General features: G+C 40.0%; 1 protein-coding gene across 3 annotated transcripts in view; it reads left to right on the top strand.

Moving 5' to 3' along the window:
- Positions 1–22553, top strand: part of LOC128698730 (polyprenal reductase) — a 49554-nt gene extending 27001 nt beyond the window's left edge. For 2 of the 3 annotated variants that reach the window (XM_053791051.2, XM_053791052.2), the window contains exons 5-6: positions 2849–3012; positions 21415–22553. In XM_053791051.2, the coding sequence (XP_053647026.1) occupies positions 2849–3012; positions 21415–21507 (257 nt within the window). In that variant the 3' untranslated portion in view covers positions 21508–22553. The remainder of the gene's footprint in view (positions 1–2848; positions 3013–21414) is intronic. The other variant, XM_053791053.2, reaches the window with a different exon arrangement.
- The last annotated feature ends 741 nt before the right edge of the window (positions 22554–23294 follow it).

Raw genomic sequence — 23294 nt, 5'->3', positions numbered from 1 at the left:
TTTTGTGAGAATAAAAATTCAAAGTGGAAAGCAAAAGAAATGTAAAAGGGGCCTGAGGATGTGACTAATGAACAGAGGAAATGTTATTTTAGTGCCAGGACTGTCTGTCTTGTTTATTCTGGACCCTATTTGGAAATTGGTATCTTTTGAAATTTGTGTGAAATTCGCAAAATTGCTAATTTCTGACCACTTTATTGGATAGTTGAAATTGGTAAATGGGTAGTTTTTTTTACTCATTCGATAGAAAAAATGGAGTTCTAGCAAAGTAGCTATGATTTTTGTTGATTAGTACATTGGAATTGGCCGAAAATAGGGCTTAAAGTTGGCGAAATCGCCGATGCGTAAACATTGTCGAGACCGTTAACTTTGCGAGAGCATAATTCCATAAGTTTTCCATCCAATTTCATACTTTTGGTGTCATTATGATCGGGAAAAGATTCTCTATATTTTCATAAGAAAAATTTTTTTTTTTCCTAAAAATTTTCAATCTTGAGAACAAGTTTAGTGAGGGCGTCTCAACCCTGAAAGGGTTAAAAATTTTTTTTTTTTTTTTTTTTTTTTTTTCAAAATATTCAGAGCTTTATGCAACATAGATCTACGTTTGGACAGTTTAAGGGTTAATTTATGATTAATAAATAAGAAAATAAATAACTACTGTCACTGAATAAGTAAAACAAATAATTATTGTAACAAAATACAGTGGAACCCCGGATTTCGGCCATAATCTGTTCTAGAAGGTTGGCCTAAATCTGAAAAGGCCGAAAACCGAAGTAATATTTCCCATAAGAATTAATGTAATACACTTAATTCATTCCAAACACCCAAAATTATTAACAAAAAATACATTTTTTAAAGATTAACTATACACCTACCATCCGACTTACGACCTGCTCGACATATGACCACTCGACTTACGACTGTTTTGTATGCCAAATTTCTGGGAAATAAACAACTGTTTGTGTTGTACAGAGTGTTTATCCTAAGCCTTACAGTATAATACAGTACAGTACTAACAGCATAAAATGTAAAGTTAAAACTGAAATACCCAAATATAAAACAATAAAATAAAATCATTACAAAAATGGGATGTTGATATTCAGTAGTAAGGTTCGACTTATATCCATTTTGACTTATGACCGGTTGGTCGGAACCAAGCTTAGTCGTATGTCGGATGGTACCTGTAGTTTTACATACACAATGAGAACTAAATAAAATGACTAATGAAATGGATAAGTGAACATTTAACATCACATTATTGAAGATTCTTGTTGGTGTGTGGAAGACAGGGAGGGGGAGAGAAGGAAGACTGATTATTGTTTGGAAGGGAATTCCCCTCCATAAGGACTTCAGGTATCAAGTCCCTATCCAGGGTTACTTCCCTTCTTTGTCTTATACTGGCACTAGGACCAGCTTGAGTCACTGCACCCCTGTCGCACAAAAAAACTGTCCAGAGAGGTTTGTTTCTTGCGTCTCTTTAAGATTTGCCTGAAGTGGGACAAGGTTTTGTCACTGAACATGTTGCAGATATGGCTTGTTTCAGCTTGGTCAGGGTGATTTCTTCACAAAACTGCACCTCCCTCCACTTTGCACAAATGTCTTTAATCGCTGAAGAAGGCACCTTCTTCCCTCTCTCTTTCTCCTCTGAACCAATTTCCTCAGCTGCAGTGTGTTGCTGTTGTAGATGAAGGTCATGCAGCTCTTCATTGGTTAGCTCTTGGGTCCATGGTGGCTTATTTCGCAGTTGCACTCAATGAACAACCACAAAAAACAATGGATTATAACGAAATGTTTTAATGAATGCGCGGAGTGTTGCTCACTCACCGAGACACAGCCAAACTGACTCACGCACGTGGTGTGGTGGGCGGACGCTTCCAATACGGCTGATTTCCGAGTTGCTGGCTGAAATCCAGGATAGAATTTCAGCCAAAATTGGTCAAAATCCGATTTGGCCAGTATCCGCACCGGCCAATATCCAGGGGTCCACTGTACTGGTATTGAAAAGTAAATAAATGAATACAAGTTATGGACTTGCCACCTTAATGCTGAGTAATTATCTTAAGCTTCTCCAAAGTAACTGCTTTTGCATCATCGTAAAGTTGAATTATCGTAAATTGAGGAACACGTGTACATATTGCTTCCTAGGGATAATAGTTGGTGGGAGGTACGTAATACTTCCCAAGGGTAAAAGTCAGTTGGAGGTACATGGTGCTGTCCAGGGGTTATAGTTGGTGGGAGGTACATAGTTCTTCCTAGGGGTAATAGGTGGCAGGAGGTACATAGTTCTTCCTAGAAGCAATAGTTGATGGGAGGTACATAGTGCTTTCCAGGGGTAATAGTTTGTGGGAGGTACATAGTGCATTCCAGGGGTAATGGTTTGTGGGAGGTATATAGTGCTTTCAAGGGGTAATAGTCAGTGAGAGGTACATAGTGCTCTCCAGGGGTAATAGTTTGTGGGAGGTACATAATGCTTCAAAGGAACTTCTGGGATGATTAGGAATTGATGTAACCAGATGTCTACCATTCCTGGTGAGTGAGAAATGACCTAATGATGACTAATATTGCCAAAAGAGTTTTACAGTTAAATTTTGAAATTTGGATTGTTCATTCTTATGGCTTCGTAAAAAAAATATTTTTATACAACCCCTTTTTCCTCCTTAAATTCATACAAGGGTATGTGAATAAATATTTTTTACAAGAACAGTATTATATTGTTATATATTTATAACTAGGGCTGTGGAGTCAACACACAAAACCTTCAACTCCAACTCCTTTATTTATGGCACTTCCAACTCTGACTCCACAGCCCTGTCTATAACTGGCTTAAACTGTAAATGACTTGTTTTCTCAGGTAAAAAAGTGACGGAAAAGCACATTATGCCACAAGGAGGGATGTTTGAAGTGGTATCATGTCCACACATGATGGCTGAAGTTTTGGTGTACCTGGGCATCCTCCTCATCTTACAGAGGCACACAGGCTGGATCATTGTTACACTTTGGGTTATTTCCAACCAGGTTTGTCTTGATATTGTGATAAGTTTGCAATTCTGTATTTAGAATTTTCGGAATATGACACGAGTTTTCAGGTGTCTCGTAGCTCAATTGCTAGCGCACTCAGCACACACACTGAGGTCTAGAGTTTGAATCCTCAGTACAGCTGGAAAACATTAGGATGTGTTTCCATAAGACACCTGCTGTCCGTGTTCACCCATCAGTATAAAATGGGTACCTGGGTGTTAGTCGACTGGTGTGGGTCACATCCTTGGACAAAATTAACCTAATTTTCCTGAAATGCTGTGCATAACAAGCTGCTTTCTACAGTAAACTGTTATGTTACACAGATTTGTTTGCCACATTTTGGTTAGTGCGCTATTGAAAAATTGTGGCACAGTTTTATACAACATTTCGTAAAATTAATTTAACACGGTTCTGTTTGTGGGCACTGAAAAATTTTCCCAGCTCAAGCTGCCACCTGGCTGTGGGTCAGCAGGGTAGACTTCCCGCCATCCCCTGTCACCCCCGACACTCCTGCCATCCCCTGTCACCCCCGACACTCCTGCCATCCCCTGTCACCCCCAACACTCCTGCCATCCCCTGTCACCCCCGACACTCCTGCCATCCCCTGTCACCCCCGACACTCCTGCCATCCCCTGTCACCCCAGACACTCCTGCCATCCCCTGTCACCCCCGACACTCCTGCCATCCCCTGTCACCCCCGACACTCCTGCCATCCCCTGTCACCCCCGACACTCCTGCCATCCCCTGTCACCCCCGACACTCCTGCCATCCCCTGTCACCCCCGACACTCCTGCCACCCCCATCTCAGCCTTCACGTGTCCAATTCCATTCTGTCTTAGGACAGAATTGTGTTTTGATCTTTTAATTGCCAGATCTTGTATCTGCCAAGCAGTCATGGCACCCAGTAGGCATACGAGTGCTGCTGAAAGTGGCAAGAAAAGGTATAAGCGTTTAAGTCTTAGAATTAGCGAAGAAAATAGAAATATGTATTAGATAACAGACATCCTGTGGCCTTAATGAAGCGTCAGTTTGTACAATTAAAAAGAATGACGTAAATATATAAGTTGGTTTGATAAATAAACCGACTGACTTGACTGACTGACTTATTTGACTGATTTACTTGACTGACTGAATCGACTGGCTTATTTACCGACTGACTTGACTAATTTACTGATTTAAAGTTAGGCTTTTTCACTGAAGAGGACCCTGACAAATCTAGACGCAGTGCTGTGAAACAGTATCTAGAGTAGCTGATACCTAACCATCAGCTGTATAATGTACTGCAGGGTAAAATAGCCCAGAAATCCATTACAGAATTTATGCACACAAATAACAAAAAAAGGCACAATACCATGACTGGAATGATACACAAATAACCCGCACATAAAAGAGAGAAGCTTACGACGACGTTTCGGTCCGACTTGGACCATTGACAAAGTCACACTAACCAGAAGTGGAGCAGGACGGCTATATATAGGCAGGAAGAGGTGGTGGTAGTAGTACAACCATCGACTTCAGTACCAGAACCTCTACCATCCACCTCAGCCCATTAGGGCCACAGCATAATTCTCCACTCTCTTCACAATCATCCACACACCAGCACCCACAATTTAAGGTAAGAAATATTATTATTTCTGTTGCATTTGTAGTCTTAGGCACTAAAAACAACATAAGACATCGCAATGAACTACAATTACATATTCTGGAGGTCTAAAAAAATGTTGTTTGTTTTTTTGGGGGCTCCCAGGAATGTAAGCATATTTTTCCCATAAGTTCTTCGGTTTATCTAACATGGATTTACCTAACACGACATTTTCAGGAACATAACGTCCATGTAATATAACAGTCTACTGTATATAGTAATGTGTCATTGATGTCAGCTAGGCTTTTATACCCTGTACATGTACTTGCAGAAATAAGGATTATTAATTATTACTATATTACATTAACGAAACGGATGCCTAATAAACTGTACAGGCGAGCCTCATTGAATGTTAAGATGATTTTGGGAAAGGTTATTTTTAATGAGATATTTTCCCATTGAATCCCATTATAAAACTCACACGTAGTTAGTTCTTACTGAGAATATGATATTTAGCACAAAAATGTATGTTAAACATTCTGCCTTACACATTTGATATTACTACACTGTGAATGTAGGGAAGAGCAAGGTGATGAGATTAACAAAAAATTTAGGTAATGAAAGAGGATATCAGATTGGAAGAATGGAGCATGGAGAAAGTGAATGTGTTCATTTGGGTGTGGATTTGTCATTCGACAGGTCCATGAAAGACAATTGGGGTGAAAAGGTGAATGGTGCACTGAGACATCTGTGGAGACAAAGATGGAGGCAAAATGGAGAATATATCAGAGTATAGTGGTACCATCATTGTTATATGAGTACTTTGCTAATGCCATGGTCATTGAGGTAAACAGTAGATGTCATTGGCTCAAGAAAAGACAATTTTTATCCAAGATTGAAAGACATACTGAGTGGAGGGAATAGATTTCCAGGTAGCACATTTCTTAAAGTTGGAGGGTGAAAGAATGTTTGTATTACCATCTGTGTTATCAAATATTGGCAAGATCATTTGAATGCTGGTATTGAGCCAGTCTGTCCTGTGAGATAATCCAATTCCTACAGTATTTAGATTCAATCCAAGGAAGGAGACAAGAGGCTCAATTCCTTGAATCAAGAGCCCCTTTGCCTTGCCAAGGGACTTCCCCTTGAAGGGGGTGTAGAAGCATTAATAATAAACAGATTAGGAAAATGCTATTGTTTCTGTGATGAAATGATAAAAGGAGAGACTGAATTGTAAATAGACTAGATTTCAGTGAGGTAATACAAGAAGTTCAGCAACACTTTTAACCCTTTGAGGGTTTCGGCCGTACTAGTACGGCTTACGAACCAGGGTGTTTGACGTACTAGTATGCCTAAATTCTAGCGCCCTCAAATCTAGTGGGAGAAAGCTGGTAGGCCTACATATGAAAGAATGGGTCTATGTGGTCAGTATGCACAGTATAAAAAAAATCCTGCAACACACAGTGCATAATGAGAAAAAAAAAATTGACCGTTTTTTTGGAATAAAACTGCGACTTTGCACTGTATTTTCGTATGGTATTTATGGTTGTATTCTAGTTTTCTTGGTCTCATTTTATAGAATGGAAGACATATTACAGAAATTGAGATGATTTTGACTGGTTTTACAAAGAAAAGTACCTTGAAATTGAGCTCAAAGTAGCAGAAATGTTCAATTTTTACCAAAGTTCAAAAGTAAACAAATCATGCCAAGCGTCCAATACATGTCAACTGGTGAGCCTAATATTTTTTTGCAAGTGCGCCAATATTATTTATACCATTTTTTATACAAATGCAGTAGTTTGCATAACAGTAAATCTTCTATTTTTTGTGAGAATAAAAATTCAAAGTGGAAAGCAAAAGAATGTAAGAGGGGCCTTGAGACGTGACTAATGAATAGAGGAAATGTCATTTTAGTGCCAGGAATGTCTTTCTTGTTTATTCTGGACCCTATTCGGAAATTGGCATCTTTTGAAATTTGTGTGAAATTGGCAAAATTGCTAAATTCTGACCACTGTACTGGATAGTTGAAATTGGCAAATGGGTGATTTCTTGCACTCATTCGATAGAAAAAATGGAGTTCTAGCGAAATATTCATGTTTTTTGTTGACTAGTACAATGGAATTGGCCGAAAATGGGGCTCAAAGTGGGCAAAATCGCCAATGCGTAAACATCGCCGAGACCGCTAACTTCGCGAGAGCATAATTCCGTAAGTTTTCCATCAAATTTCATACTTTTGGTGTCATTATAATCAGGAAAAGATTCTCTATCTTTTCATAAGAAAAAAATTATTTTTTTTTTTTAAATTTGGCCGACCCTGAGAACGAGTCTCGGGGAGGGCCTGTCAACCCTCAAAGGATTAATTTGCATAGTTTATATAATAAAGGCATACTTTTTTTTTTATAATAATATCCATATCTGAAACTGGTTATTTTTATATAGCCAGACTTGAGTCCTGAAAATGGGAAGTACAGTGCCTGCACTCTAAAGGAGGGGTTTGGGATATTAGAAGTCTGGAGGGATATGTTGTGTATCTTTATAGGTATATGCTTCTAAGCTGTTGTGTTCTGAGCACCCCTGCAAAAACAGTGATTGTATGTGAGTGAGGTGGAAGTGTTGAATGATGATGAAAGTATTTTCTTTTTGGGGATTTTGTTTCTTTTTTGGGTCACCCTGCCTCGGTGGGAGATGGCCGACTTGTTAAAAAAAAAAAAATCCATATCAGTTGGCATCCTCTCCAAGATATGTTACTATGTACACTCTACTACTCTCTAATCTATCCCTACCTCATCTAAACTGTTTGTGCCTTGGGATCCACTACAGTTCAACGATGAGAAATTTCAATTACTCAGATATGGTAAACACGAGGAAATTAAATCTTCATCAGAGTACAAAACAAATTCTGGCCACAAAATAGAGCGAAACACCAACGTCAAAGACCTGGGAGTGATCATGTCAGAGGATCTCACCTTCAAGGACCATAACATTGTATCAATCGCAGCTGCTAGAAAAATGACAGGATGGATAATGAGAACCTTCAAAACTAGGGATGCCAAGCCCATGATGACACTCTTCAGATCACTTGTTCTATCTAGGCTGGAATATTGCTGCACACTAACAGCACCTTTCAAGGCAGGTGAAATTGCTGACCTAGAAAATGTACAGAGAACCTTCACGGCGCGCATAACTGAGATAAAACACCTCAATTACTGGGAGCATTTGAAGTTCCTGAACCTGTATTCCCTGGAACGCAGGCGGGAGAGATACACGGTTATATACACCTGGAAAATCCTAGAGGGACTAGTACCGAACTTGCACACGAATGAAAGCAAAAGAATTGGCAGACGATGTAACATCCCCCCAATGAAAAGCAGGGGTGTCACTAGCACGTTAAGAGACCATACAATAAGTGTCAGGGGCCCGAGACTGTTCAACTGCCTCCCAGCATACATAAGGGGGATTACCAATAGACCCCTGGCTGTCTTCAAGCTGGCACTGGACAAGCACCTAAAGTCGGTACCTGACCAGCTGGGCTGTGGCTCGTATGTTGGTTTGCGTGCAGCCAGCAGTAACAGCCTGGTTGATCAGGCTCTGATCCACCAGGAGGCCTGGTCACAGACCGGGCCGCGGGGGCGTTGACCCCCGGAACTCTCTCCAGGTAAACTCCAGGTAAACAGTAAATCCTTAAGGCAGTAGTAACTCAACAGAAAGCAGCTATACAAATGATCACTCAGTCTATAGCCAGAGAACATACTCCTTCACTCTTCAACAGTCTAAACTTCCCTAATACAGTGGAACCTTGGTTTTCGTATGCCCTGATTTTTGTGGGATTCAGTTCTTGATGGCTTATTTTATCTAAATTTTGTTCCAGTTTTCGTACATCCCCCCAGTTTTCGTAGAGATGACAATTGTCCGCTGTGCCAAACGCGTCTGCCTGCCCATGCCCACACAAAGCATCCCACGTGCTCTGACTCAGTCTGGCTTTTTTTTTTTTTTTTAAGTGAGCATTACCCCGTGTGTTTGGATAATATTTCGTAATAATCCATTGTTTTTTGTGCTTGTTTATTGAGTGCGACTGTTAAGTAAGCCACTATGGGTCCAGAGAAAGTTCCGAGTGCCAGCCCTTTGATAAAGAAGGCAAGAAACATGATAGAATTCAAGAAAGAACTCATAGCAAAGTATGAAAGTGACAAAGTGGACAGTAGTAAAGTATGAAAGTGACCGCAGCTGAGGAAATTGCTTCAGAGGAGGAGGAAGAGAGAGGGAAAAATATGCTTGCTTCAGTGATTAAGGGCATGTGTGCGAAGTGGAATAATTGCAAAGTTTTGTGGAGAAATATCACCCTAATAAAGCTGTTGCAAGCCATGGTTGCAACATGTTCAGTGACAATGCCTTGTCCCATTTTCGGCAAATCTTAAAGAGACACCAGAAACAGGCCTCTTTGGACAGATTTTTTGTCCTTACGGAAGGGGATTCCCCTTCCAAACAATAACCTCTCCTCCTCCCTCTTCATTCCTCGCTGTCTTCCATACGCCAACAAGAGTCTTCAATAAAGTTAAAAGTAATGTTAAATGTTCACTTATCCATTGCATTAGTCATTTATATTTATTTCTCACTGTTTTCTGTATGTAAAACTATAATTACAGTGGACCCCCGCATAACGATTTTAATCCGTGCAAGAGGGGTAATTGTTATGCGAAATAATCGGTATGCGAATGAATTTTCCCCATAAGAAATAATGGAAATCAAATTAATCTGTGCAAGACACCCAAAAGTATGAAAAAAAAATTTTTACCACATGAAATATACATTTTCCCACACACAAAGAGAAGGATACATGCACAATAGTAGAGTAGTACATGCACAGTATATATTGTGCATGTACTAGTCTACTAAATGAAGAATAAATGACACTTACCTTTATTGAAGATGCAGCAATGACTGATGAGACACTGTGTCCTGGGAGTGCCTTTTCCTCCTGAGTACTGTAGGTCCTGTTTGGCATTTTCTTCCAGAACAGGCCTTATCACACTGTGTATGCCACTACGATTCTTAAATCTCTCAAACCAACCTTTGCTGGCTTTAAATTCACCAATATGAGCACTAGTTCCAGGCATTTTTCCCCGTTCACCTGGGTGTTAGTCGACTTGTGTGGGTTGCATCCTGGGAGACAAGATTAAGGACCCCAATGGAAATAAGTTAGACAGTCTTCGATGACACTGACTTTTTTGGGTTATCCTGGGTGGCAAATCCTCTGGGGTTAATTGTTTCTTGGTATTCTCAATAAGCCACACCAACAACGGTGCTACAGCAGCAGCAGCAGCTGACGGTGGTACAGCAGCAACAGAAGATGCTACAGCAGCAGCAGACGATGCTACAGCAGCAGCAGACGATGCTACAGCAGCAGCAGACGATGCTACAGCAGCAGCAGCAGCTGACGGTGGTACAGCAGCAACAGACGATGCTACAGCAGCAGCAGACGATGCTACAGCAGCAGCAGCAGCTGACGGTGGTACAGCAGCAACAGACGACGCTACAGCAGCAACAGACGATGTTACAGCAGCAGCAGACGATGCTACAGCAGCAGCAGCAGCTGACAGTGCAGCAGCAGCAGCAGCTGTACCACCAATAGTAGCGATGGTTGATTGGGGTTTATTATACAACCTGGCCAGCTCGGAGACACGCACTCCACTTTCATACTTATCAATGATCTTTTTCTTCATCTCTATTGTAATTCTCACCCTTATTGCTGTAGGGTTGGCACTAGAAGCTTTCTTGGGGCCCATGGTCACTTATTTTCCAGAAAAAGCACCGAAAACACTGTAATAATACGAAATATTCCGATTGTATGCTTGGATGTTACCGCGGAGGCTGGCTGGTAAACAATGCCACCGGCGGAACATGTGAGCGTGGCTCAGGCCGCACATTGGACGCGTCTCGGACGAAAATCGGTGAGCGGGTTTTTAAGCGGTATGTGAGGCAAAATTTTTGCGATTAAAGCATGCGGTATGCGGATTAATCGCTATGTGATGCCATCGGTATGCGGGGGTCCACTGTATTCTTTATAAAATGTATTTTTTGTTAATATTTTTTGGTGTCTGGAATGGATTAATTGGATTTACATCATTTCTTATTGGAAATATTGCTTAAGTTTTTGTACAATTTGGTTTTTGTCAGACTTTCTGGAACGAATTAATCACGAAAACCGAGATTCCACTGTATACATAAAATTCACCCATACTACTGTGCATACTACAATGGCACCTTGGCTTACGTTTAATCCATTCTGTGACCTTGCTCGTATCCCAATCTGCTCATATGCCGAGTCAGTTTTCCTCATTTAAATTAATTGAAATGCAATTAATCCATTCCAGTAGAATTCCTGTTCTCAGGAGGCAGGAATATGATGGCTTACTTATCTATCACAATTCATCTAATATGACATAATAAACAATATAAATAACATAGAAACCTGATATATACTCTAGAATGAATAAAATATTTCATTATCTGACAAGTTGGGGGGGGGCCATTCCCTACCTCAAGCGGCTGCCTTATTGTGGGCCAGCGGGGCAGACCTCCCGCCATCCCCTGCCATTCCTGACACCACCATCCCAGCTTGTGTTCAGTTCCACTTCTCTCCTACAAGCTAGCTGTGTTTGTGAATTGTGTTTTGATTTTTTAACCCTTTGACTGTTTTGGTCGTATATATATGTCTTACACGCCACTGTTTTGGATGTATTTATACGCATAAATTCTAGCGGCTTCAAACCAAGCAGGAGAAAACTGGTAGACCTACATGAGAGAGAATGGGTCTGAGTGGAGGGTGTGCACCCTGTGAAAAAAATCTGGGACTCAGCGGTGCATTGTTGGAACGCCATCTTGGTAGTCCATTTTCACCATGCCTCGCGGTAAGAAATACCTCGCTCCTCAGCGGATTGGAGGTCTTTTGTTCCCAAGTGATAGCTCTAACAGTGATGGAAGTGTCAGTGAAAGTGAATTCCATGGTTTTCAAGCAGGTGTGACCGAAAACAGTGCCCAGGATAACGTAATTAGTGATGAAAACCCAGATGACCCATGACCCTCCACCTCTGGTGCTGGGCCGGCTCACTCACGTTCACCTGTACCAGGACGAAAGTGGAAACTATTTGCCTGTATACAAGACTCAGATGTGAGCAGTGAAAGTGATAGTGATAGTGATTTCAAAGCTATTGAAAGCAGTTCTAGTTGCGACAGTGAGGGTGAATATTCCCCAGTGAAGCGGCAGTATATACGACGTAGCATGCGGTCTGGTAGTGTCATATGCTGTTCCAAGGGGAAGGAGTAAATCTCGGAGCACATCCCGTGGCCCTACACCACAACCTGATAGTGAAGATGACGATATTGTTACGATGGGTATGAATAATGTGAGTGAGGCAGCAGGTGGTGGTGGTGATAGTGATGGTGGCATGAGTCATGTGGCACCAGCAGCAGGCCACGCTACTACCGACGCTGCTGACTCTGCACAACTACAACCAGCCTCACCCAACCCCTCATTCCCACAACAACCACAACCACGTTTCAATATCCAGAACCCACCAGCAGACCACATCTGGTATTGGCAGCAAGGTGACGATTTTATTCCCAATCCCCATGATTTTGATGAAACACAAAGTGGAATACGGCCATCGTGTACACTTGGGAACAATGCCACTGAACTAGAATGCTTTCAGTTATTCTTTGATGAACCCCTGATGGATATTATTGTCAGGGAAACCAACATATACTATGAGTACACCATGGCAAATACAGTTCTTTCACCAAGATCACGGCTACACCAGTGGAAGGATACAACTGTGGGAGAGATGTACCTGTTCTTTGCCACAATAATGCTTATGCCACATGTGTATAAGCACACAGTCACCACATACTGGTCAACAGAACGCCTGATTTCAACCCCAGGTTTTAGTGATATTATAGGTGTGAATCGATTTTTGATACTGTGACGTATGTTACACTTTTCAGACAAAACAAGGCCTGGCAGAAGTGACAGGTTATATAAGATCAGAAATGTGTTTATGTACCTGAAACAAAAGTGTTGCATGCATTTTTATCCCTTCAGGAAGCTTGTTATTGATGAGTCTTTGATTTTATTCAAAGGAAGACTCATTCAAGCAGTACATACCAAGCAAGAGGAAACGCTTTGATATAAAGTTATTTGTACTGTGTGATTGCAAAAGTGGCCTCGTTTTGGATATCATTGTGTACACTGGCAGTAATACATTGAGAGATACCAGGAAGTTATTGGGTATCTCTGGTGATGTCTCGAACAATGATGGACCCATATCTTGGTATGGGGCATATGTTATATATTGATAACTGGTACACAAGCTCCATACTCAGTGATTTCTTGCGAGTGAACATGACAGACGTGTGTGGCACAGTGCATGGTAATCGTAAGCATATGCCAAGGTTTGACGCTGGCACTCGCAGAGGTGAGGTGCAGGCCTTTGTTGCCAGTGACATCAAGGCATACACAAATAACCCGCACATAAAAGAGAGAATCTTACGACGACGTTTCGGTCCGACTTGGACCATTGACAGAGTCACACTTTGTCAATGGTCCAAGTCGGACCGAAACGTCGTCGTAAGATTCTCTCTTTTATGTGCGGGTTATTTGTGTATCGTTCCAGTCACGGTATTGTGCCGTTTTTTGTTATTTACATCATGGCATTTCGGTGGCATGACAAACGTAATGTCACATTGTTAGACATCAGTTCACCGAAACGAAATGGCACACACTGGCAGGCACAATAGAGAGACCAGTGAACCCATTCTAAAACCTGCAGCTGTCATGGACTACAACCTCAATATGCGCTTAGTGGACAAATGTGACATGCAGATTGGGTTTGCTAAATGCTTATAACATATACAAGTTGAAGACCAACAACAAACCAAAATACGTATGGTGAATTTTGTTTGTCAGTCATCAGACAAATAATCGTCAAGTACCAAGGAGCAACACCTGCAATAGACCAGCGCCCACGAAATTACCAACACACGCCATCTCATTTGAGGCCTGGTGATCGTTACCCCATACAACTGCCTCCTACTGCTTTAAAGAAAAGTGCTCAGAAGAGGTGTTATGTATGTGGACATACCACAAAACACCCACAAACACGCAGAGACACTCGTTTTATGTGTGAGGAGTGTCAAGTACCACTCTGCATATACCCATGTTTCAAAGAGTTCCACAAGCTGCAGCAGTTCTAGGAACGTGTTTAGTGACTGTACATATGTATATATATTATGGAACAATAGTAATAAACAATGTTTTGTATTGCTTGTGTAAACAAGTTTTATACACAATCTAATAGTGATAATGTTTGTTCAGTTATTGTGTTGTAAACAATGAGTGTATATTTGAACAATGCACCTTACACTGGTCTCACAGGCCACATAAGTTACTTAGAAAAGAAAAATATTGGAAAATACAAGAAACCTTCGAATTGGAGTAAATAAAAGAATACCAGGTGGGCGGCATTCACCGCTGTTGCCATACGCCGCTCATTTTCTGCCAACTTTGTGCCTCTATATCTCGGTAAGTACTGATGGCAAAAAATTTTTTAGGCTTAAAACACTCGGTAAAATAATCCTAACATTTTGGCAAGAAAAAATAATTTTTTTTCAAATATTTTGCAAATATATTTAACCCTTTCAGGGTCCGTCCCGTAGATCTACGGCTTTTCGGTGAGTGTCCAAACCGTAGATCTATGCCAAAATTCTAACGCCGTCAAATTTAGCGCGAAAGCGCTCATAGGCCTACATGTGAGAGAATGGGTCTGTGCCGTGGGTGTGCGCCGTAAAAAAAAATCTAGGCGCCTGCATAGCATTGTGGGAACGCCGGCTCAGTCACCCTTGTTCACCATGCCTCGTCGCAAGTCAGCTCTCACTCCCCGGAAAATTGGGACTCTCCTCTTCCTGTCTGATAGTTCTGACACTGATGGAAGTGCAAATGAAGACAAATTCTACGGCTTTGATGAGTTAGTGACCGAAAATAATGACCAGGATATCGATAATAGTGCAGAAAACCCCGACGATCCTCGACCTTCTACCTCTGGTGTGGGCACTCGTGACTCACGGTCGGATGTTCCTAAACGTAAGAGAAAACTAATATTTTCGCATGGCCAGGCCTCTGACTTCAGTAATGACGATGATTCTGACGTGGATTGTGATTTTATTGCGCTCGACGATCATTCGAGTAGTGATAGTGAGGAATCATATTCACCAGTGAAGCGTCGGTATGTTCGCCGCCGCATGCGCTCGGGTAGTGTACCCTATGCTGTGCCCAGGGGACGGAGTACATCCCGGAGTACATCCCGTGGCCCTACACCCGTTTTAGGTAGTGATAGTGAGGATGATGTGGTTACACTTGGCATGGATGGGCCACAGGCATCAGTGGATGGTGTTAGTGGTGCTGGTGGTGGTAGTGGCACCGCCATGCGTGACTCACCGTGCCACGCGGGGACCCACGCTGCTGACTCGTCAGTTCAAGGACAAAGCAGAGCGTCAGCCACCAGCCCGCCACAACCACAACCACCCGTACAACCAGCCTGTGATGTCCAGTATCCACCACAAAACCGTATGTGGGATTGGCAGCAAAATCCCAATTTTGTTCCCAAGCCTCACCACTTTGATGACTCTCAAAGTGGAATTCTACCTACCTGTCCCCTTGGAACCACGGCCAATGAACTGGAATTCTTTGAATTATTCTTTGACCAGCCATTGATGGAAATTATTGCCAGGGAAAGTAATAAGTATTTTCAGTACACCATGGCAAATACGATCTTATCACCACAGTCAAGACTACACAGGTGGAAAGAGACGACTGTTGCAGAAATGTATTTGCTTTTTGCAACAATAATGCTTATGCCTTACGTCTATAAGCATAATGTAAAAGCATACTGGTCCACAGATCGGCTAATTTCTACCCCATCCTTCAGTGAAATAATACCAGTGAACAGGTTTATCTTACTGTTACGTATGTTGCACTTCTCTGACAAAACCAGGCCTGACAGAAGTGACAGGTTATACAAGATTAGAAATGTTTTCATGTATCTCAAACAAAAGTTCAGGATATACTTTTATCCATTCAAGAATCTTGTAATTGACGAGTCTTTGATTTTGTTCAAAGGTAGACTGTCATTCAAGCAGTATATACTGAGCAAGAGGAACCGCTTTGGTATAAAATTGTTTGTACTCTGTGATTGTGACAGTGGCCTGGTGTTGGATATTGTTGTATACACGGGTAGTAAAACATTGAAAGATACCAAGATGTTATTGGGTATCTCAGGTGACGTAGTGAGAAACATGATGGCACCTTATCTTGGTAAGGGCCATACATTATATACCGATAACTGGTACACAAGCCCATTACTCAGTGATTTCATGCGAGTGAACAAGACAGATGTGTGTGGCACAGTGCGTTCTAATCGTAAACATATGCCCAGGCTCAACGCAGGTGTTTACTGCCAATGACATCATGGCATTACGGTGGCATGACAAACGAGATGTCACATTGTTGACAACCATTCACCGTAATGAAATGCAAGACAGTGGCAAAGTTGATCGAGTGACTAATGAACGTATTCGAAAACCAGTGTCAGTGATTGATTATACACAAAACATGCGCTTGGTTGACAAGTGTGACATGCAGATTGGTTTTGTTGACTGTGTTCGTAAGAGTTACAAGTGGTACATGAAACTTTTCTTCCATCTCATGGACATTTCAATGCTGAATGCATATAATATGTACCAAATAAAGACTGGTAACAGACCACTGTATGGTGAATTTTGTTTGTCTGTTGTCAGACAACTCATAATGAAGTACCAGGTAACAACACCTGCAATACAACATGGTCCTCGAATTCATCACTATATACCCAAGCGTTTGAGGAGAGAAGGTGATCATTTCATAATACAGCTTCCTTCAACTCAAAAGAAATTTGCTCAGAAGAGATGCATTGTCTGTGCACAAACAAAACGACGGCAACAAAGACGCAAAGACACTCGGTTTATGTGTGAGGAATGTAAGGTGCCTCTGTGCATGGTGCCTTGTTTCAAGGAGTTCCACAAGCTCCAGCAGTTCTAAAACCATGTCCAGTGATTGTAAATATGTAAATATATGATAGAACATTAGTATTATACAATATTTGTGCATGTTTATTGTAATAAACAACAGTGGTAAACAATAATATGATAATAACTTCAGTGCGGTTATTGTGTTCAATACAGTGAGTTTATATATATACATTATATACAGTATTGGTCTCTCAGGCCCCAAATGTTAGTAGGAATAGAAAAAAATTGGAAAAGAAAAGAAAAAACAACTAAAACAACAAAATAATATAATACGCGTATGTGGAATTCGTCGATGTTGCCACCACCACATCATTTTCTATAAACTTCTTGGCACTGTATCTCGGTAAGGACTGATCAGATTCTATTTTTTTTTTTGTTTTATTACCTTCACAAAAATATGCTCTTTAATTCTGTAAGAAATTTTTTTTTTTTTTTTTTTTTTTTTTTTTTTTTTTTTTTTTTTTTTTCAAAATTTCTTGGACACTGGTGCGTGACTTCAGATTTTGGCCTTGGACCCTGAAAGGGTTAATTACCATATCTTGTATCTGCCAAGCATTCATGGCACCCAGTAGGCATACCAGTGTTGCTGAATGACTTATTGACATGATTGACTGACTTACTGAGTGACTGACTTACTGACTTGACTTAATTGACTGACTTGACTGACTTACTGACTGAATGGCTGAATGACTTACTGACTGAATGACTTGACTGATTTACTGAATGACTTTACTGACTTACTGAATGACTTAAAGTTAGACTTTTTCACTGAAGAGGACCCTGAAATGGTGTCTAGAGCAGCTGGTACCTTACCATCAGTTGTATAATGTACTGCAGGGTAAAATAGAACAGAAATCCATTACAGAATTTATGTACACTCCAGTACATCCATCGACTTCAGTACCAGAACCTCTACCATCCACCTCAGCCCAGTAGGGCCACAGCATAACTCTCCACTTTCTTCACAATCATCCACAAACACCAACATCCACAATTGAAGGTAAGAAATGCTATTATTTCTGTTGCAGTTATAATTTTAAGCAGGAAAAACAACATTATACATCACAACAATGAGCTACAATTATATATTCACTTTTACTTTTGTAAGATCTGGAGGCCTAAAAAAAAGTTGTTTGAGGGGGAAGCTTGCGTCCTGAATTTTTGCTCGTATCCAGAAACAAAAAATCGACCTAGGGACTGCTTGTACCCTGAAAAACTCTTATGGTGGGGCACGCATAAGCCGAGGTTCCACCGTACTTATACAGGACAGTCAATTCTAATATTAATCCTGCTCTGAAACTCTTTCTTGATAGTTGCAACAGAACTCATAGTCATAATACTAGACACAAAAATCTTTGATATTCCCCATGTCTAATTCAACCTATGTAAAAATTCAATGTGCATGAAAAGACCTAAAATCTAGTACACTTTCCCTGAAGATTCCAGAGTCCATCTATCTGCTAGCCACTTGAAAGCTACTATTAAATACACCTCCTTACCTTAACCCCTTGACTGTCGCAACCCCAAATCCTGAGGTGTCTCCTGGTGTCGCAAAAATTAAAAAAAAAAAAAAAAATCTTATGAAATGACAGAGAATCTTTTCACGATGGTAATGACACCAAAAGTATGAAATTTGATGGAAAACTTACGGAATTACACTCTTGTGAAGTTAGCGACCTCAGCGATATTAACCCTTTGACTGTCGAAGGGCCCAATCCTGAAGTTGCTCCTGGTGTCGCAAAATATTCGAAAAAAAAAAAATTATTTTTTCTTATGAAATGATAGAGAATCTTTTCCCGATTGTAAAGACACCAAAAAAACGAAATTTGATGGAAAACTGACGGAATTACGCTCTCGCGAAGTTAGCGACTTTGGCGATATTTAAAAATCGGCAATTTCGCCCACTTTGAGCCCTATTTTCGGCTAATTCCGTTATTCCAGTCAACCAAACTCATAACTATTTCTTCAGAACTCTATTTTTTCTATCGATTGAGCACAAGAAACTGCCCATTTACCGATTTCAACTACCCAATAACATGGTCAGAAATTTGCAATTTGGCCAATTTCACGAAAATTAAAAAATACGACAATTTCAAAATAAGGTCCAGAATGAACAATGCAGACATTCCTGGCTCTAAAATAAGATTTTCTTTGTTCATCAGTCATGTCTCCAGGTCCCTGTGATATTACTCTTGCTTTTTATTTTGAAATTTTATTCAAACAAAAAATAGAAGATTTACTGTTATGCAGACTACTGCAATACTGTAATAATTGTAAAAATTACATCAACCCATTCATGACTGCGTATTAGAATGGCTATTTGGACATTTATTGGACAATGACATCATTTGTTTACTTTTGAACATCGGCAAAAATCAAACATTTCCTGTACTTTGTGCTCCATTTCCAGGTTCTTTTTATAGTAAAATTAATCAAAATCACCTCCATTTCTATAATATAGTTTCCATTCTATCAAATGAGACCAAGAAAACGAGAATACAACCACAAATACTATACGAAAATAGACCACAAAGTCGGCATTTTAATTAAAAAAAACGGTCGGAGTTTTTTTTTTCTCATTATGCACTGCGTGCTCCAGGATTTTTTTTATGTGGTGCACACTGACCACACAGACCCATTCTCTCACATGTGGGCCTACTAGCTTTCTCCTGCCTGATTTGAAGCCGCTAGAATTTATGAGTATATATACGTCAAACACGGTACCTCACAAACGTATATATACGGCCGCGACAGTCAAAGGGTTAATGAATCGGCGATTTCTCCCACTTTGAGCCCTATTTTCAGCCAGTTGCATTGTTCCAGTCGACCAAACTCATAACTATTTCTTTAGAACTCCATTTGTTCTATCGATTGAGTACAAGAAACTGCCCATTTACCGATTTCAACTACCCAATAAAGTGGTCAAAAATTGGCAATTTGGCCAATTTCACGCAAATTAAAAAATATGCCAGTTTCAAAATAGGGTCCAGAATGAACAATGCAGACATTCCTGGCTCTAAAATAACATTTTCTTTATTCATCAGTCATGTCTCCAAGCCCCTCTGATATTACTCTTGCTTTCTATTTTGAATTTTTATTCAAACAAAAAATAGAAGATTTACTGTTATGCAGACTACTGCAATATTGTAATAATTGTATAAATAATGTCAACCCATTCATGGCTGCATACTAGAATGGCTAGTTGGACATTTATTGTTTACTTTTGAACATTGGCAAAAATCAAACATTTACCCTACTTTCAGCTCCATTTCAAGGTTTTTTTGATAGTAAAACCAATCAAAATCACCTCTATTTCTATAATATGTTTTCCATTCTATCAGATGAGACCAAGAAAATGAGAATACAACCATAAATATTATAGGAAAATAGACCACAAAGTCGGCATTTTAATTAAAAAAAAATGATCGGAGTTTTTTTTTTTTTCTCATTATGCACTGCATGCTGCAGGATTTTTTTATATGGTGCACACTGACCACACAGACCCATTCTCTCACATGTGGGCCTACCAGCTCTCTCCTGCTTGATCTGAAGCCGCTAGAATTTATGAGTATATATACGTCAAACACGGTGGCTCATAAGACGTATATATACGACCGAAACAGTCAAAGGGTTAATGTGATCCTGACAACAATTCATTATGCTGAACAATTCCTGAAACCTGTCTTTCATCCAATATTGTCTTTGTTCTTCGTCCATCATTTCTTCAACTTGGTTACCTTGCTTCATCCTTAGTTTTTGTTTTTTAACATGTTGGCAATTTCCCACCAAGGCAGGGTGACCCAAAAAGAAAGAAAAAGAACTTTCATCATCATTCAACACTTTCACCATCACTCATACACAATCACTGTCTTTGCAGAGGTACTCAGATACGACAGTTTAGATGTCCCTCCAAACTACCAATATCCCAGACCCCTCCTTTAGAGTGCAGGGATTGTACTTCCCATTTCCAGGACTCAAGTCTGTTTAACCAGTTTTCCTGAATCCCTTCACAAAATATTACCCTGCTCACACTCCAACAGCTCATCAAGTCCCAAAAACCATTCGTCTCCATTCACTCCTATCTAACATGCTCACGTATGCTTGCCCCTCGCCCAGAAAACCTTCTTTACCCCCTCCCACCTACCTTTTCGGGTACAAGCCCTACCTACCAACTAAATTACTGAATAAGTCCAATGTAATACGTATAAACTAAGTTCAGTAGGATCCCCATATCCATGGATTCGGTTTCCACGGTTTCAGTTACTCAGGATTTACTGTGGCTGAAAAGTAAGCTTAATAGTAATGATGGTGACAGTTCTTCAATGCCTAAGAGAAGCCTTGAAGTGTTTCCCATCAGTGAAACAGTGATAACCCTTCACTTGTGCATAATTTATCAATTAAACTTTATCATAGGTATGTATGTAAATGGGTCCACTACTATCCACAGTAGGTCTTGGAACATATCCCTCATGGATACGCGGTGACTACTGTATTCTTATTCTCACATACTAGTGATCATAATTTAGCTTTAAGGTTGCCCGAAATGCCTTGTATAATAAGGGCTTTTTTCTGAAGTGGTTTATATGTCAGTTACCCTATACTGTACTCTAATTTATAGAAATAAAGTTTTTTTTTTTATTGTTGAAAACAGTCATTTTAGAGTTTTGATACTTTACGATTACACATTTTATTGTCCACAGATTCAGGTTGCAGTGATGAACCACAAATGGTACCAGGAGATCTTCAAAGATTATCCACGCAAACGTAGAGCTATTTTCCCATTTTTATTATGAATATTATTTACTGTGTATATTACTAGTGTATAAATAGATGATCATCTGACCAGATTGTATATGGAGTATAATACAGAAAGTCCTCACTTAACGTTATTGATATGTTCTTGGAAACTGTGACTTATAGCGAAACAACATAGTATAACGAAACCAATTTTACCATAGGCTAATTGATAGCATGAGTCCACAGCGCACCTTTAGCACTCATTGCAACAGGGTTAAATCAAGAAATAAATGGTTGCAAAGTGGAGCCTATCCTGGGAGCTCAGGGTGCAAGGCAGGAACCAACCCTGAACAGGATGCCATTCTATTATGGTACACTCACACACACACACACTCATACTAGGACAATTTAGACACACCAATTATCCTAATGTGCACATCTTTGGGATGTGGGAGGAAATTGGAGTACCTGGAGAAAACCCATACAGACATGGGGATAATGTGCAAACTCCACACAGACAGTGGCCCTGGCTGGGAATCGATTTTTTTCCTCATCGTTATAACAAAACGACGTTAAGCGAGGGCTTAATGTACTGGAGACTGAACCTACTTCTTTAAAACTGCAAGAAGGCCAGGTCAGTGCTCAGTATACTTGCACAGTTTTTTACTGTCACAATACAGTATGGTAAAATTCTCATTTCCTCACTCAGCTACTGTGAATGTTCAGGTTGTAGTTGGTGGTTTGAGAAAACATTCTTACAGAATACATAAATGCTGTAGACACAAACATGGGGTGAGGCTTTATTCTGGGCTAGTCTTTATGAGGAAAAGCAGCCTTAGAAAATATCTAGAACAATTATTAATATTTGTCTTGGTATGTAGATATTGCTTTTGGAGAAAAAATGGTATATTTTTCAAATGCTGTTATAGTATTTATCTCATTATAGACACTGTTAATTCATTTATTATGTACAATAGATTGTATTACAGAGATGTGGTTTAAGTTTTGTAATTTTCATGAATTTTGATATATAATTTTGAGCATATCTTATATACTCTGTACTGTGATTGATAAATATGCAAATAAAAGTGTAAATTTGTTAGTCATATTATATAGTATTCCTTGTCTGATTGTATTATTAAGTGAAAAAAGTTGCTCAGGTGATTCAGAGGTAACTTTTAACTACATTATTGATACATACAATAGTAATAGTTATTTCAGTAAATGTATTTCAATGTACATATTTTTGTTGTTATACTCATTGGAAACTGGTAAACCCATATAATTCATATAATGCCTGGGTAATGAGAGATAAACAGGTTTGATCCAAGGAAGGGGAGGGTAGCTATATACCCCTGAACATGGTGGCTGTAGTGTTGTGGTGTTTGTTGGCTGTGCTGTTTGGTGACCACAGTGTTTGATAAAGTGTGTTTGGCAACTGTGTTGTTCACTAAGGTGAATTTGGTGGCCGTGGTACTCACTGTGAAATGAAGTAGCCACCCCAGTTTCAGCCTGGAACTAAGAGGTCATTGTTCAAAACATAGTAATAATAATTCCACAGGCTGAAGTCAGGGTGAAGGAAAAAGAGGGGAGGAAATAAAAGAAAGGGGGTAATTACCACAGTTAATAATTGTTGCCACCACTGGGATAGTTAGCTTTAATAGTTTGATTTCTGGTAGGTTCTGGTTGTCAGGGTAGTATTACCTGTGAATGAGCAGTAGGCCTCCTACCAGTTGCTTGAATCCCCAGAAAAACACACTAATACCATAGTACACACAATTTACAAACTTCATATACATGACTCGAGAGAGGAGAAGCAAACACTTGGAAAATTAGAGTTTAA

Source organism: Cherax quadricarinatus, chromosome 59, assembly GCF_038502225.1.
Source record: "Cherax quadricarinatus isolate ZL_2023a chromosome 59, ASM3850222v1, whole genome shotgun sequence".
Lineage (NCBI taxonomy): Eukaryota > Metazoa > Arthropoda > Malacostraca > Decapoda > Parastacidae > Cherax > Cherax quadricarinatus.
This window is presented reverse-complemented; position numbering and strand designations above follow the sequence as displayed.